This window comes from Cotesia glomerata, linkage group LG2 (assembly GCF_020080835.1).
Source record: "Cotesia glomerata isolate CgM1 linkage group LG2, MPM_Cglom_v2.3, whole genome shotgun sequence".
NCBI lineage: Eukaryota > Metazoa > Arthropoda > Insecta > Hymenoptera > Braconidae > Cotesia > Cotesia glomerata.
The window spans coordinates 25,488,107-25,501,263 of record NC_058159.1 but is presented as its reverse complement, the minus strand read 5'-3'; the positions used below and the strand labels follow the sequence as shown (position 1 = coordinate 25,501,263).

General features: G+C 27.1%; 1 protein-coding gene across 20 annotated transcripts in view; it reads right to left on the bottom strand.

Annotated features, from left to right (window-relative positions):
• The window catches only part of LOC123260019 (plasma membrane calcium-transporting ATPase 2), a 95,591-nt gene that overhangs the window by 29,354 nt on the left and 53,080 nt on the right, over positions 1–13,157 (bottom strand). For 16 of the 20 annotated variants that reach the window (XM_044720928.1, XM_044720926.1, XM_044720927.1 and 13 more), the window contains 7 exons: positions 6,483–6,816; positions 6,168–6,365; positions 4,450–4,682; positions 4,099–4,369; positions 2,588–2,623; positions 1,041–1,426; positions 136–620 (listed from right to left, as the gene is read on the bottom strand). In XM_044720928.1, coding sequence (XP_044576863.1) covers positions 136–620; positions 1,041–1,426; positions 2,588–2,623; positions 4,099–4,369; positions 4,450–4,682; positions 6,168–6,365; positions 6,483–6,639 — 1,766 coding nt within the window. In that variant the 5' untranslated portion in view covers positions 6,640–6,816. Of the gene's footprint in view, positions 1–135; positions 621–1,040; positions 1,427–2,587; positions 2,624–4,098; positions 4,370–4,449; positions 4,683–6,167; positions 6,366–6,482; positions 6,817–7,304; positions 7,442–8,731; positions 8,755–13,157 lie in introns of those variants that run through there. The other 4 variants (XM_044720937.1, XM_044720935.1, XM_044720934.1 and 1 more) reach the window with 3 other exon arrangements.

Sequence of the window (13,157 nt, the reverse complement as noted above, 5' to 3'; positions counted from 1 at the left end):
AGAGCGGAAAGTAACCTTGTAAAAACCAGAAAACGGTATACAAGTAAAACTCATAATAATAATAATAATAATAATAATAATATAAATAAATAAATCATCATCAAATAAGCATTTAAATAATTAGAAAAAAATTACTTCTTCATGATGATCTCGGAAGCACCCTTGGTGAAGAGCCTGTAACCACCGCCTGATTTTGGAACAACAGTAGACATACTTTTTCTTACACTGTTAAATGTGTATACACGCGTAAATGTTTCCTCCGGCTGGTCATCCCGTACCGTTTGATAATTCTGGCCCAACGCCAGTACAAATCCAAGTAAGGCACATTCGGTTTTGTTGCCGACCTGCATCGGTAGTTCGGTAGGATCTGCCGCGGGCATTATTCTGGACGTATAAGCCGAATTAAGAGATATTGCCTGGACAATAAGATTTCCAACGTGGCTCGGTATGTCAGAAAACGGCGGTATTGTTTTGCTGAGCTTCTCGCATATGTAAGACTGGACAACAGTCATACGATTCGTCGTCAAAGTACCCGTTTTGTCGGAACAAATCGCCGTTGCATTACCCATTGTTTCACATGCATCCAGATGCCGTACCAAGTTGTTGTCCTTCATCATTTTCTGAATAAAAACCATCAAATATTTTGTTAAGAAAGTTATTATTAAAAATCACAATCAATGTCTAAGTAGAGGTTAAACTTTATTTTGTACTCATTTAATAGAAACCTTCATTGCTTTTAAATAAATAATTTATTGGCTAAGTGGCTTTTCTTGTAATTTAACTTTCTTAATAGATTTAATTTAATAAAAAAAAAAAAGAAGAAAAAATAGCAAGTTTGCACAATTACTGTGCTATAGTTTCAGAGGTATAAGCTATTTAAATTTGCTGATAAATATATGATACGTTGATAAGGTGGTATGTGGAAAACTTGAGCTTGATTACTGATAACATTGATTTTTAATAATAAATTAATATTTTTTACTGGATCGCATGCAATTTATAGGGAGAATATATATAAAAATAATAAAAATGATAATAACCTTGACCGAGTAGGCAAGAGACAACGTAACGGCAAGTGGAAGACCTTCCGGTACAGCAACCACAAGCACGGTAACACCAATAATCAAGTGTTTTATAAGATTATTGATGTATGAGCTCTCCCATTGGGCTTTTTGAATGTAAAATTTCTTAACACAAAATTGTACGATTAGAATGAGAACCGTAAGTACGGCAATTGTTGACCCAGCGTAACCAATTTGAATGGCAAGTTTTGTCAGCTTGGCTTGCAGAACACTTTTTTCTTTCTTTCCTTCACCATGACCACCTCCACCGCCACTTGACGCGGCAGCATGATTTTCTCCGTCTTGTTTAACACTTCCACCGCTTCCTGGATGACTGTTACCCGTGATTTCTCCAGCTTCATCTCCTATTTTTTAATATTTTTTATTTTTTAATTTAAATACAAAATAAATCCACTGTTAGTTAGTTTTTTTTTTAGTCTTTGCTTCTTAAAAGTAATCGTTGTAATAGAAATAGTAATAATAATAATAATAATAATTAAAAGTATAAATAATTAAAAAAGGGCTGGGTTTTTTTTTATTGTTTCAAAGTTTCACGGTTTTCTTTCATTTAGTTTCAGGCCGCGTGTCATTCACATTTTACTGTAAAAGCCCTGGCTTAGTCTTATAACTGTCAAGTAGGATAACTCAACTATAGACTACTCTTGAACTAGAGGTAAATAAGAAATAATTATAATAATAATAGCAATAGTTGTAATAAAAAGGAAACCTTGAAACTTGGAACACTTTCGACGTCATTAGTATTCGTTAGTTATAAGACGAGTTTAAAAATAAATAATATGGTTTGGGGCTCGATTGATAATTTAAAATAAATTTTAAGTCAAGTATATAATAAAAAATTTTAAAAATGCATCATTAACTATAATGCTATAAATAAAAAAAAATAAATTAACCAACGAACAGTGTTAAGTATAAAAATATTTAAGTGGTAACTATTTATATAAATATAATTTTGTATATATTTATATTTGTAAACTGCATCATCTATTTAGCAAACAGGAAGTCAATCATAAAATGCAGGGGGAGGAAAAATATCTCTAACATTTATGCTGTATTTATTTTTTTTTGCGGATATATCAAGTTAAGTGCAAATAAAAAATCACCACAAATGGTACACACACCCAGTGATATTTATACATATTGATTGATATATGATGTAAAAGAGTAATCTAATTTGTGAATAAAAGGAACTAGTATAAACTAACATATAAATGAAGTAACGAATAAAATGATTTGTTTCGTACGTAATAAAAGGGGTGTGAATGAGTCCAATGTGGTATGTAGAGTTTTGTTCATAAAACTTTGTTTTGTTTTTTAATTGTTTTTTTTTTAAATTGTTTTTTTTTTTTAAATTAATAAATTTAGTTTATATTTACATTTAACTAGATACGGTAGATTTATCTATAATTAAAAATAGTTGGCCAATATACACGTGAGTAAATTTAAGAGTTTACTTTAGAAAATTTATTGACTTTATAAAAAAAAAATAGAATGTAATTATTAATCACCTGGGAGAGACTTCTTCTTCCGCTGCTTTTTAGCTTCTAGACAACAAAATCACATGCAAAAACAAAAAATTCATTAGCAACGTTTTGGTCAGCTTAAAAACATTGACTATCAGCATATTGTTTTATTTATTTATTTTTTTTTGCCAATTTATATGTTAATATTAATTCATATAATATTTAAATAGATTAGTTTGGTCTTGAATTAGTCGTAATAGCTGTTGTGATAGTTTAAATTTCTTTTCTGAGCAGAGGAGCAACAATGAACAGATGGCGAGGCTGATGAACAGCTTGAGAATTACTATTATTAGCGTTTTAAGTGAATCAGCTTATGATAATAATAAAAATAACTAATTTTTTTTTAAAAACAATATATAAATAAAATAGACAAAAAACAAGTGATAAATGGTATAGAAAATATATAAATAAATAAATGATAAATTGATAATATAATTCTGAAACTGTCCGGTCGGAAATGAAAAGTTGAAGCAATTTATTACAGTGATGTTGATAATATTATTATAGAATATAGATTATATAGGTGTATTATATTATATATACTAATCAGTATTGATTTTGTCATATTAAAAATTTAAATTTAAATCGAAATAAATATACCGTTATTTTTATTTTATTGTTTTTTATTTATATTTATTGCGAATTCTCACGATACTAGATCTTTATCCTAGTAATTTATTGAATTTTTGCTTGAATGGTTATTTTTTATTCGAGTTTATATGAATAAATATTGTGTTAGTTGCTTCTGTAAACGTGATTTAACAGTAACAATGTAATGAAAGTTAACTATAAAGTTATAATATGTGTAATGAAAACAATGAATTATTTTAGTTAAAAATAAATGAAATTATTTTAAATAAAATGACACTAATGTTCGCTAAAACAGATTTAAATAATTTATATTCAAGCATTTTCCTGTCATGGTAAATTAATAATTGATAATTAATAATTAAACTCGTAGACTCGAACAGACAAAGTCAAGGATAACTCAGGCACAAAAAAAAAACGTAAAATATTAAATTCACTAAAAGAATATTTAATGCAGTATAGCATGCTTGTAAAATCTGGTTATTATCATCAACCTAAATTCAATATCCCGAGCTTGTTATTATTATTAATAATAATAAAGTATAATGCTATTATTAATTATTAGTTTTATGTTCAATAATATAATAATAATAATAAAAGTATAAAATCCATGCGTCCATTGGTTGTTCCATACGTCAGATCTCTGCAGTTTTCATGCCGTAATAAAAATCTAATGTCCGCTACTTCTTTGCACCATTAATTTATTAAAAAATAAAATTAAAAAAAGTAATAACATCTAAGCATAAAAGTAATTTAAAAATCCTAGTGAATGGAGATAAGAGTAAATAAATAGTGGTAAAAAAAGTTTATTAGAAGTAGCGGGCACAGAGATGAGCAAACCTGGTTTATATATTTAATAATAATAGAGGCCAGCCTTTGTACTTGTTGTACAAAAGCAAGTGTCATACCTTTTTTCATTTTCTTAATTTCCTGCTCCTGTTGATCAACAGCAGCGCCCAGCAACGTGAAGATAATACCGGCTTGTGAGTTAACACCCACAGCTGTCACGAGCATCTTTCCTGAGCCCTCCATCACGTGAGTACCTGATAGCACCATCGGGTCAAAGGCTTCGCCTTTTTTAACATGATCCGATTCTCCAGTCAAACTTGACTCGTCGACTTTCAGATCGTTACTTTGGATTAGAATACCATCCGCTGGTAGCAAATCACCGTATTTTATCTGAATTTTTATTTTAAAAAAATAATTATCATCAATTACAATTAATAATAAAGATAAAAATTATTCGTTGTTTTAAATACCTGACAAATATCGCCCACGACGATATCAGACACGGAAATTTGCTTGACTTCATTTTGTCTAATAACAGCAAATTTATGTTCACCCTCTATCCTATTTTGTAAGCCCCGAAATTGCCTTTCTTTCGAGTAATCATTAAATGCTGTAACTAACACAACTACTATAACGGAGATTAAAATGGCAAGACCCTCAATCCAACCGTATTTAGCCTCATCTTCATCTAATTCAACATCATCTGTTGAATAATAAATTATTTATAAAAACATCCATCACAGTATACCTTTTTTTTTTATTTTTCAAATATTAAGGTTGCAAATTTTACTTTTTTTTATAAATGAATCGTTTATTTGAGAAACCCCATAAGTCATATGGGGTTTCCATATAACTTGTGGGGTTTCTCAAATAAACGATTCAAATGTTTTTTTATTTAGATAATAAAACATTTGTATTTTCTTGAAAAATAGATTGATGAAGTTAAGATGGTCTGATTGCTGTACATCAGTCAAATGAAGTGTAATATTAAATATTCAACATATAAACTTAAAAAAAATTTATTCAACAAAATAAACTTCCTTAATGTTCTCAATATATAGATATACATTTAACATTGGCTAATGGCGGCATTTATTTTTCTTTTAATTGATACACTTTAATTAATCGGGCAAGTGTAAATTTTTTTGAATTAAATTTATCACTTATATATTTACTTTTATTCATAAGTTTTTTAAAAATATTCAACGAAAGTTTTATACAGAAATGTATCAATGTTTTAAGGTAACCCCATAAGACTAATGTTAAATTGCTCAACTTCAAAGTTAATTATTTATTTAAATAATCGGGCAATTTCCTTCAAATTTTCAGAATTTATTTTGACACATTTAAACTTCATATTAAAAAAAAAAAAAAAAAAAAAAAAAAAAAAGCCTTTTATCAAAAGTTGTTTTGGTGCTCGTATTATCTTAAAGGAGGAAATACGTGTACAGGCTTAAAAAAATTAAATTTTTTTTTATAAATCGCTTGTAAAATTATTCAAAAATATAGATTTAAAATTTCAATTAAAAATTCCTATTCGTTCAAAAATTATAAGCGATTTAGTAATTACTTTAATACTATTTTACATTAACTTTTTTTTCAAACGCATTTTTCTCGGAACAAGTTTTTTCAAAACTGTGTGCAGTCTAGCTCAAAGAGTTTTAAACCAATCATCTGATATGGGTTATAATTTTCTTTATACAATTACCTTGAATATGAACCTCACTTGGAAACGATATTTTTATTTAAAATATTTTTTTTTTTTAATAAACAATGTATAAAAAAGTGGTAAAAAATCACGACTTAATTTCACAGCCCTCTAAAAAATGCAAATTTTTACTTTTTTTTTTTTGAGGTTCATATGGAAGATACAAATATAAATGAAGTAATTTTTCTGTGCCATTGATTTCAAATAAAAATTGTGGCTTCCATACTGCACACAGACTGCTAAGTCAGATGACAACCTACGATATTGTTGTTTAATACAAAAAAATAATAAATATATGCATAAAATAACTTAATAATTTCAATAAATAATATTAATTTGTTATACCTTAAAAAAATTAATGAAAATCAGCATGAAAACGGCCTTCTACACGTATTTCCCCCTTTAGTCAATAAAATGAAGATAAAAAAGAAACTTTGCAACCTTAATTTACGTAACAAAAAAATCTTAAAATATCCATACCATCTTCTGCCTTGGGGGTTGGGTGATAAAAGCTAAGACCTAACGAAACCAATGCAGCTATTTCAAGGATTATCAAAGTGACATCTTGAAGAGCTTCCCACACTAACGTGAGAAATGTTTTAGGTGGTTTTGGAGGTATTGAGTTGGAACCAAATGTGTCTCGCCTGTGCTGCATGTCCGCCGATGATCCACTGAGGCCTGGAGCAAACATAAATATTAATTACCAACAACAATTTACCATCTACACCCTTGATAAGTCTATCTTTAGCAGCCAAAAGTAAATAACAGAACTATATAATAAATATCTCAACTCACCATCGCTCGGCGAGGTATATAACTTTTTGCATATTTCCTGGACACCACCAAGGGCGTTTATTTTATTAACACCCTCGCGGCCTCGGTGCTCCATGAGCTCTCTAAGTTGTTTGAGAGAGACTCCATATTGGGCCGGTCTGCCGTCTATCGTCGCCATCCTCGAGCCTTTTACACACCAGGTGCTACCTGCTGCCGCAAACGCTGATGATTGTGATGATTACTTTTTAGTAATCGTTGGCAATTAATGCCAACTCTTTTGTCGTTCTCTAAAGCCAACGACCCAGGCTATTTTCTCTGTACTTCCTTGAGCTCCGAGAAGTCGAAGTTCCACTAGCTGAAAAAAAAAATAACCAATAATTAATTTTAATTGTTTTTTTTAAACAAAATCACTATTTTATATTTATTAATAAAAAATTAAAGACTAATATTAATAAGAATATAGTGAAAAATATTTTAAAAACAGTACAAAGTACAAAAAACCGGCGACGTAGCCACCTATTGATATTGATAGGTTATGTACGCCGTATAGTAAGTAGCCTTATCCTAAAAGTCGGTATATATGGCAATAATAACCGTACTTTTATTTTATAAATTAGTCATCAGTACACGCAATTATTCATAATAATAAATAGCTACGCTATCACTTGTTTTAAAACGTTCAATGACCGCTCTAAATACAACCACTTGCAGAATAATTACTTCTCATTACAACATTTCATTAAATAGAAATAAAATAATAATTCAAACTTATTATTTGTATAACCGGTACGCGTTGAATTTCATCACTTAATTTAATATAAAATACTTGTAGACGTTTTTTACCTCAACTTAACCCGGTGACGCTCACTACACAGTGTATATTTATTTGTTAAAATATATTTTTGTGTTTGCATACATGTATATGGTTAAAATAACGGGACGAGTGACGTATCAGGGTGTAAATTATTGTATGTTGTGGCGGCATTCAGTTCCGCATGGTTTCACCGGTTACTCCAATCAGAAGCTCTTTTACTAGCAACTACCAACTACCATACCATGTATAATTCACACATAGGTATAATATCTACTTAAATCTGTATTGTATATATAGATACATTTATATGGATGTGTATATTGTTAAATAACTATATTTTGTATCTTTATTATACATACTGTATGTCAATATAATTAACTATTTATTGGTGTAATGTAATCATACAAGTAGTTGTTATCATTTTAAATTATCTGTATCTAAGTTCACATGTGATGTGACTCATAATCATACTTTGTTACTTTGTACACATATAATATAATTTTAGTTTATGGATATTTTTTTTTTAATTTATAAAGTGTAGCGGATGTTTGGCAATTTTTTTTTTCTAAAAAATTTAAGATTAAATGACAAAAATGATACTGAAATTAGCAGACATCTGACTATTTTTTGCACTCTTGTTACAAGTCAATTATAAAAAAAAGAAATTTTTTTTAATTTGTACTAAAAGTTTTTTTTTATTTTTAGATGTGGAATTTTTTTATTAACAAAAATAAATTGAAATAATGTAATAAATTAACTTAAAATTTTTTTTTAAATCATTGCAGACAATTTTTTCTGCAATCATTAAATTTGCATGATATGTTTATCAAAAAATTAAAAAAAACACCTGTCTGCTTGTTTAATATTTGTATTTCTTAAATATTTAATGAGTTATTGTAGCGATTAGACAATTTTTAATTAAATATTCAGAAAAATGCAAACAAAAATTTTTTTATTCTCAATTTTAAAATTATAAAACTAATTTTGTAACAAAATCTTTCATTGTTACGGGATTAATTTAAAAAACAATAATATTGTATAACAATGTCCTTAGAGTAATTGTTGTGTGAATTTTTTAAGTAAATATTTGTAAAATTTAAGTTAATTGTTCGTGAACTAAATTTATTTATTAGACACGCTTAATTGAATGTAAACTGAGTCTACACGTAAAAATAATAATGTTAGAGAAAAATTTTTATATTGGTTAATTTATAAAATTAAATTAATGTAATAATTAAAAAAAAAAAAATTGCAACCAAGAAATTAATCTGAAAATTTGTAATTTTTAATAATTTATAAGAAAAATATTTTTTTTTATTTTGACATGATTGTTGAAAATTTTCCATATAAAATTTTTAATTATTTGTTATTATATAAAGTATTTCAAGTATTCTTATTATATTAAGTATTATAAAAATTTCTCATAATTTATCAATGATAAAAGTTTTATAAATACCGATAAATAAACACAACCAAAAACTATTTATACTCCCATCCATATATAGATATATTTATAGACTAATGATGTATTATGTATGAATATATATACACTATTCCTCACAATCACAATAAACACACTGTGTGTCAAATAAATTAATGTGATGTATGACGATTACAATTTGAATCCTGTAATGTTACTCCCTCTGGCTGACCAAATAACAACTAGTGAAAAAAATTCTTGAGTATCGGTACAAGATCAAAAAGAAAAAAATTAGTACCTTCAACGTAATTTTAAAAACGAAAACATAATATCAACTCATTCTTATTCATTAATGTTCCGATATTGTTAAACAACAATTACAAATGGACCGTGAATAATTAATTTATTAATAAAGCTTTAAAAAATGAAAACATGACTAATTGCCATGTAACTCGTGCGTCACTCAAGGTAATTTTTTTTCCGTGTTATCTAATTCATGCATAATGTAATGTTTGTGTTTGTAAATTTATGTAAATAAATATATATATATATATATATATATATATATATATATATATATATATATATATATATATATATATATATATATATAAAAATATACACACATGTTATTAAAAATTTATAAAGTAAGGAAGAATGTATAGACTACAGTCTGTAGTGTTGCGTTAGACGGAACTATGGCTAGAAAATGTTTTATAACTATTCTAATAATACAATTTTTTATTGTTTGTGACTTTCATTCATAATTTTGTTGCACTTTATTAACCATTGATTAGTTGTAGATGCACTTGCACGTGATTGTACAGTGTATTGACATTTTTAATTTCAGGAAATAATATTACTAATATATTTCTTCTTTATATTAAAACTTTTATGACTTGCAACTATATAAAACTATTGAAAATAAATATAATATCTGGAATCACGAAAACCACAACACAGCTTGAGATATCGCACCAATTAAAGTTAATTCGTCTTTAACACGAAACTTCTGAATTTTTACATGACACGATATAACATTAAATCCTCGTTTCATTTTATGTTTTAATGTATTTTGTACACACTAAAATAAAACAATTATTTATGCACGATTTTGAATTACTGAGAACACTTAGTAGATTACTTTTAATTTTTATTTTAATAATTAATATTTAATAAGCTCGTATTCAAACGAGAGTCAATTTAAACTAAAGTATTAATTAATAAATGACAGTTCAAAAATAAAAAAAACTGAGTAAAAGCTGTTTAAAAAAAAATCAATGCTCGAGGAATTATATAAAATTTTATCGAGTTGGGTGGGATCCACGCAGATACTGATAGCGATACTGGCACGATTGGGTGATATGAAGATATGAAGATATTAGTTCAAGAGAACGAACTAATGTGAGCGTGATACGGTTGATGACGCGAACAGAGCGGCTAGTTAAAAATCTTGTTAAAAAAATCTTGATTAGATGCTCAGTATCGAATCTCGAATCATCACGCATCCAGCTCACTAAATAATAATATAATACAATGTTATGTATGAGTTTGTTGATGCATGTCGATATATATATATATATATATACATGTTCTTATTAATCTTTATATCTATAGATATCTTCAGCATTTATATAATTTATAGATACAGATATATATATATATATATATATATACAGCATATATATATATATATATATATATATATATATATATATATATAAGGGTATGCCAAAATGTAACTTCCGTGGAGAACCTTTTAAAATTGGATTTTAAGTTCCGCTTTTAACAGGGGCTGCGTTTGAGCATTTCTGAGATATTTTGGTGAGACGATGTATTTGATTTTCATAGAATTTTTTAACAGGAGATTTAATTGGGTACTTCCGGCCAAATTTTGAATTTTCACCGGAAATGCCCAAACTAAGCTTCTGTTAAAAAATTCTATGAAAATCAAATACATCGTCTCACACCAAAATATCTCAGGAATTTCCCAAACGCAGCCCCTGTTAAAAGCGGAACTCAAAATTCCAATTTTAAAAGGTTTTCCACGGAAGTTACATTTTGGCACACCCTAATATATATATATACGCATATATATTGATTTAATATTAAATGGGTTATTTTATCCACTTGACCGACATAGTAGAGTATTTGTGTTACGATAAGCTCCCCTCTGTGTAGTTTACTAATGTGCCACGTCTTAGAATATAAGACTGTTTCAGGTGCTCTTATCGACCGGTTATCTCACCACTATAACAAGTCAATCGACATCCTCAGTTCATTAATAACTTGATAAACGCTCGCTTTTATTATTTTTTTTTATTTCAATATTCTAATTTATTCAAATCTTTTAATGATAATAGTTATTGTCATTCGGATTGATAAAAAAAATTAACGTTAATATTATTAGTTGGGAAATATATTCAAATTATAATTAAATACACTATTTGTAATTGATTATCGCTCTATTTTTTGTGATTAGAATAGAAATATTTAGTTTGGTTTTGATAGGTTGATGAGTGATAAATTTGAATAGTTTAAAAGAAATTAAAATTTTTTTTGTTAGTAAAACGTTCAAATTGTTGGTTCAGGAATTTTTCGACTTGTAACGTACGAATTATTTTTTATATCGGATAAAATATTCTGGTCGAGTACAATGATAAAAAAATTAACTTGGTTGGTTAATGCACTGATAGAAGGATTTCTTAGCATTTAAAAAGATTTCTTTGTATTTAAGAAATAATTTCTTAAACATCATTTCTTAGTATTTAAGAAATATTTCTTAAATACTAAGAAATATTTCTTAAATACTAAGAAATATTTCTTAAATACTAAGAAATATTTTTTAAATGCTAAGAAATCCTTCTATCAGTGTGTGAAAATTCTTATACTAAGAAAATCATTTTTTAAAGGGTCGTCATTATGAATCAAGTAAAATTTATTTAAAATAATAAAAATTTCTTAATTTAATCATTTTTTTGATAGATTCAAAACAAAAAATTTTTTTAAATCAACTTGTTGGCTCAAGATTTTTTCTCGTAAATTAAGTTAATTTTTATAAATATGAAAAAAAAAACTTGGAAATTTTTTATTCCAATTTATTTTTTGAATTTTTCAGGTAAAAATTTAAGGAAAAAAATTTTTTTTACCATTGCATGATAATTGAGGAAAGTTATTATAAATATTTATTAAAAATAATATTTTTATAAATTTTTAAAGATTGATTCAAATAAAAAAAATTTGATTATTACGTTTGTAATTATCAATTAAATTCTATAAATTATTTTCAAACTTTATAAGAATTTTTTGATTAATGATATGGATAATGAATTCCAATGTTATCACCCACAACTAATGTGTATTTTCTTTTCTTCATAATTTAATAATAAAAATTTTCTCGTTAAAAAACGTCAGTGTTAATTTACAATTGTAATTTTTAGAAATGTTGTTATTTAATTAACTTGTGTCAGAGAATCATCAACAAAAAATGTTATTTACAACCAAATTTTCAAGGATATGAATGTAAATCAAAATGAACACAAAAAACCAGAAAATTCTCATTAAATAACATAAATAATAAATACAAATGTCTAGAAAGGTAAAATTCTAAAGGGAATCACTTAAAGTAGCGAGTATTAAATGAGCACAATTAGACTTCCGGACGTAGGATTTCATAGTAACGAGACTAAGCACGCAAAACACCTAGAGTTATTTTACGGACGGACGTGGGCAGACGCAGCACGTACTCTCCACCACAACTAAACACTCTTATCTATTGAGTCGTTACAGCTAACAGCCACCAGCGAACAGCGAACTGCGAGTACGGGTTCACTCTACCGCAATTACAATCACGTCTAGTCACCGAGCCAACAGATTTAATGTAATGTATAACGTAATACTTGAATTGTATCAATACAATTTGTTACAGTCGAATCAGATTTACATTCCGATTAGTTATTATATTATTACATATATATTGCACGTGTCAATTTTATCACGCCGCTCTTTACTTCTCTTCAATTATTATTCATTGCGCTTAAATTTTCTCAGTTGAAACAAAAACTATAAATTTAAATTAACCGAACTTATCTGGCAATAACTATTTTATATATACTGATAAAAATTACAAGTAGAACGCTGACAATCTTTAAAAATAAAACAATAAGGTGTTAAAAATTTTTACAACTCTCAAGTTGTTAAATTTTAAGTTTATCGGTAAAAATTACTAGTAACGATAATTGTTATTAATAATAAATAATATTACACACCTACACAGCGTAGGTATCATCTCAACGACCTCATTTAACTGAAACGTATACGACAAAACCCGTTATCAATTCTAAGATAGTAAAGAGCAAAATTAATTGCTACATAAATATATAAAAGCGACAAAACAAATTTATCAGTAAAGCTTTGACGTCAATTGGTTAAGAATATAACAGCGTGACAATAAACGTAACTT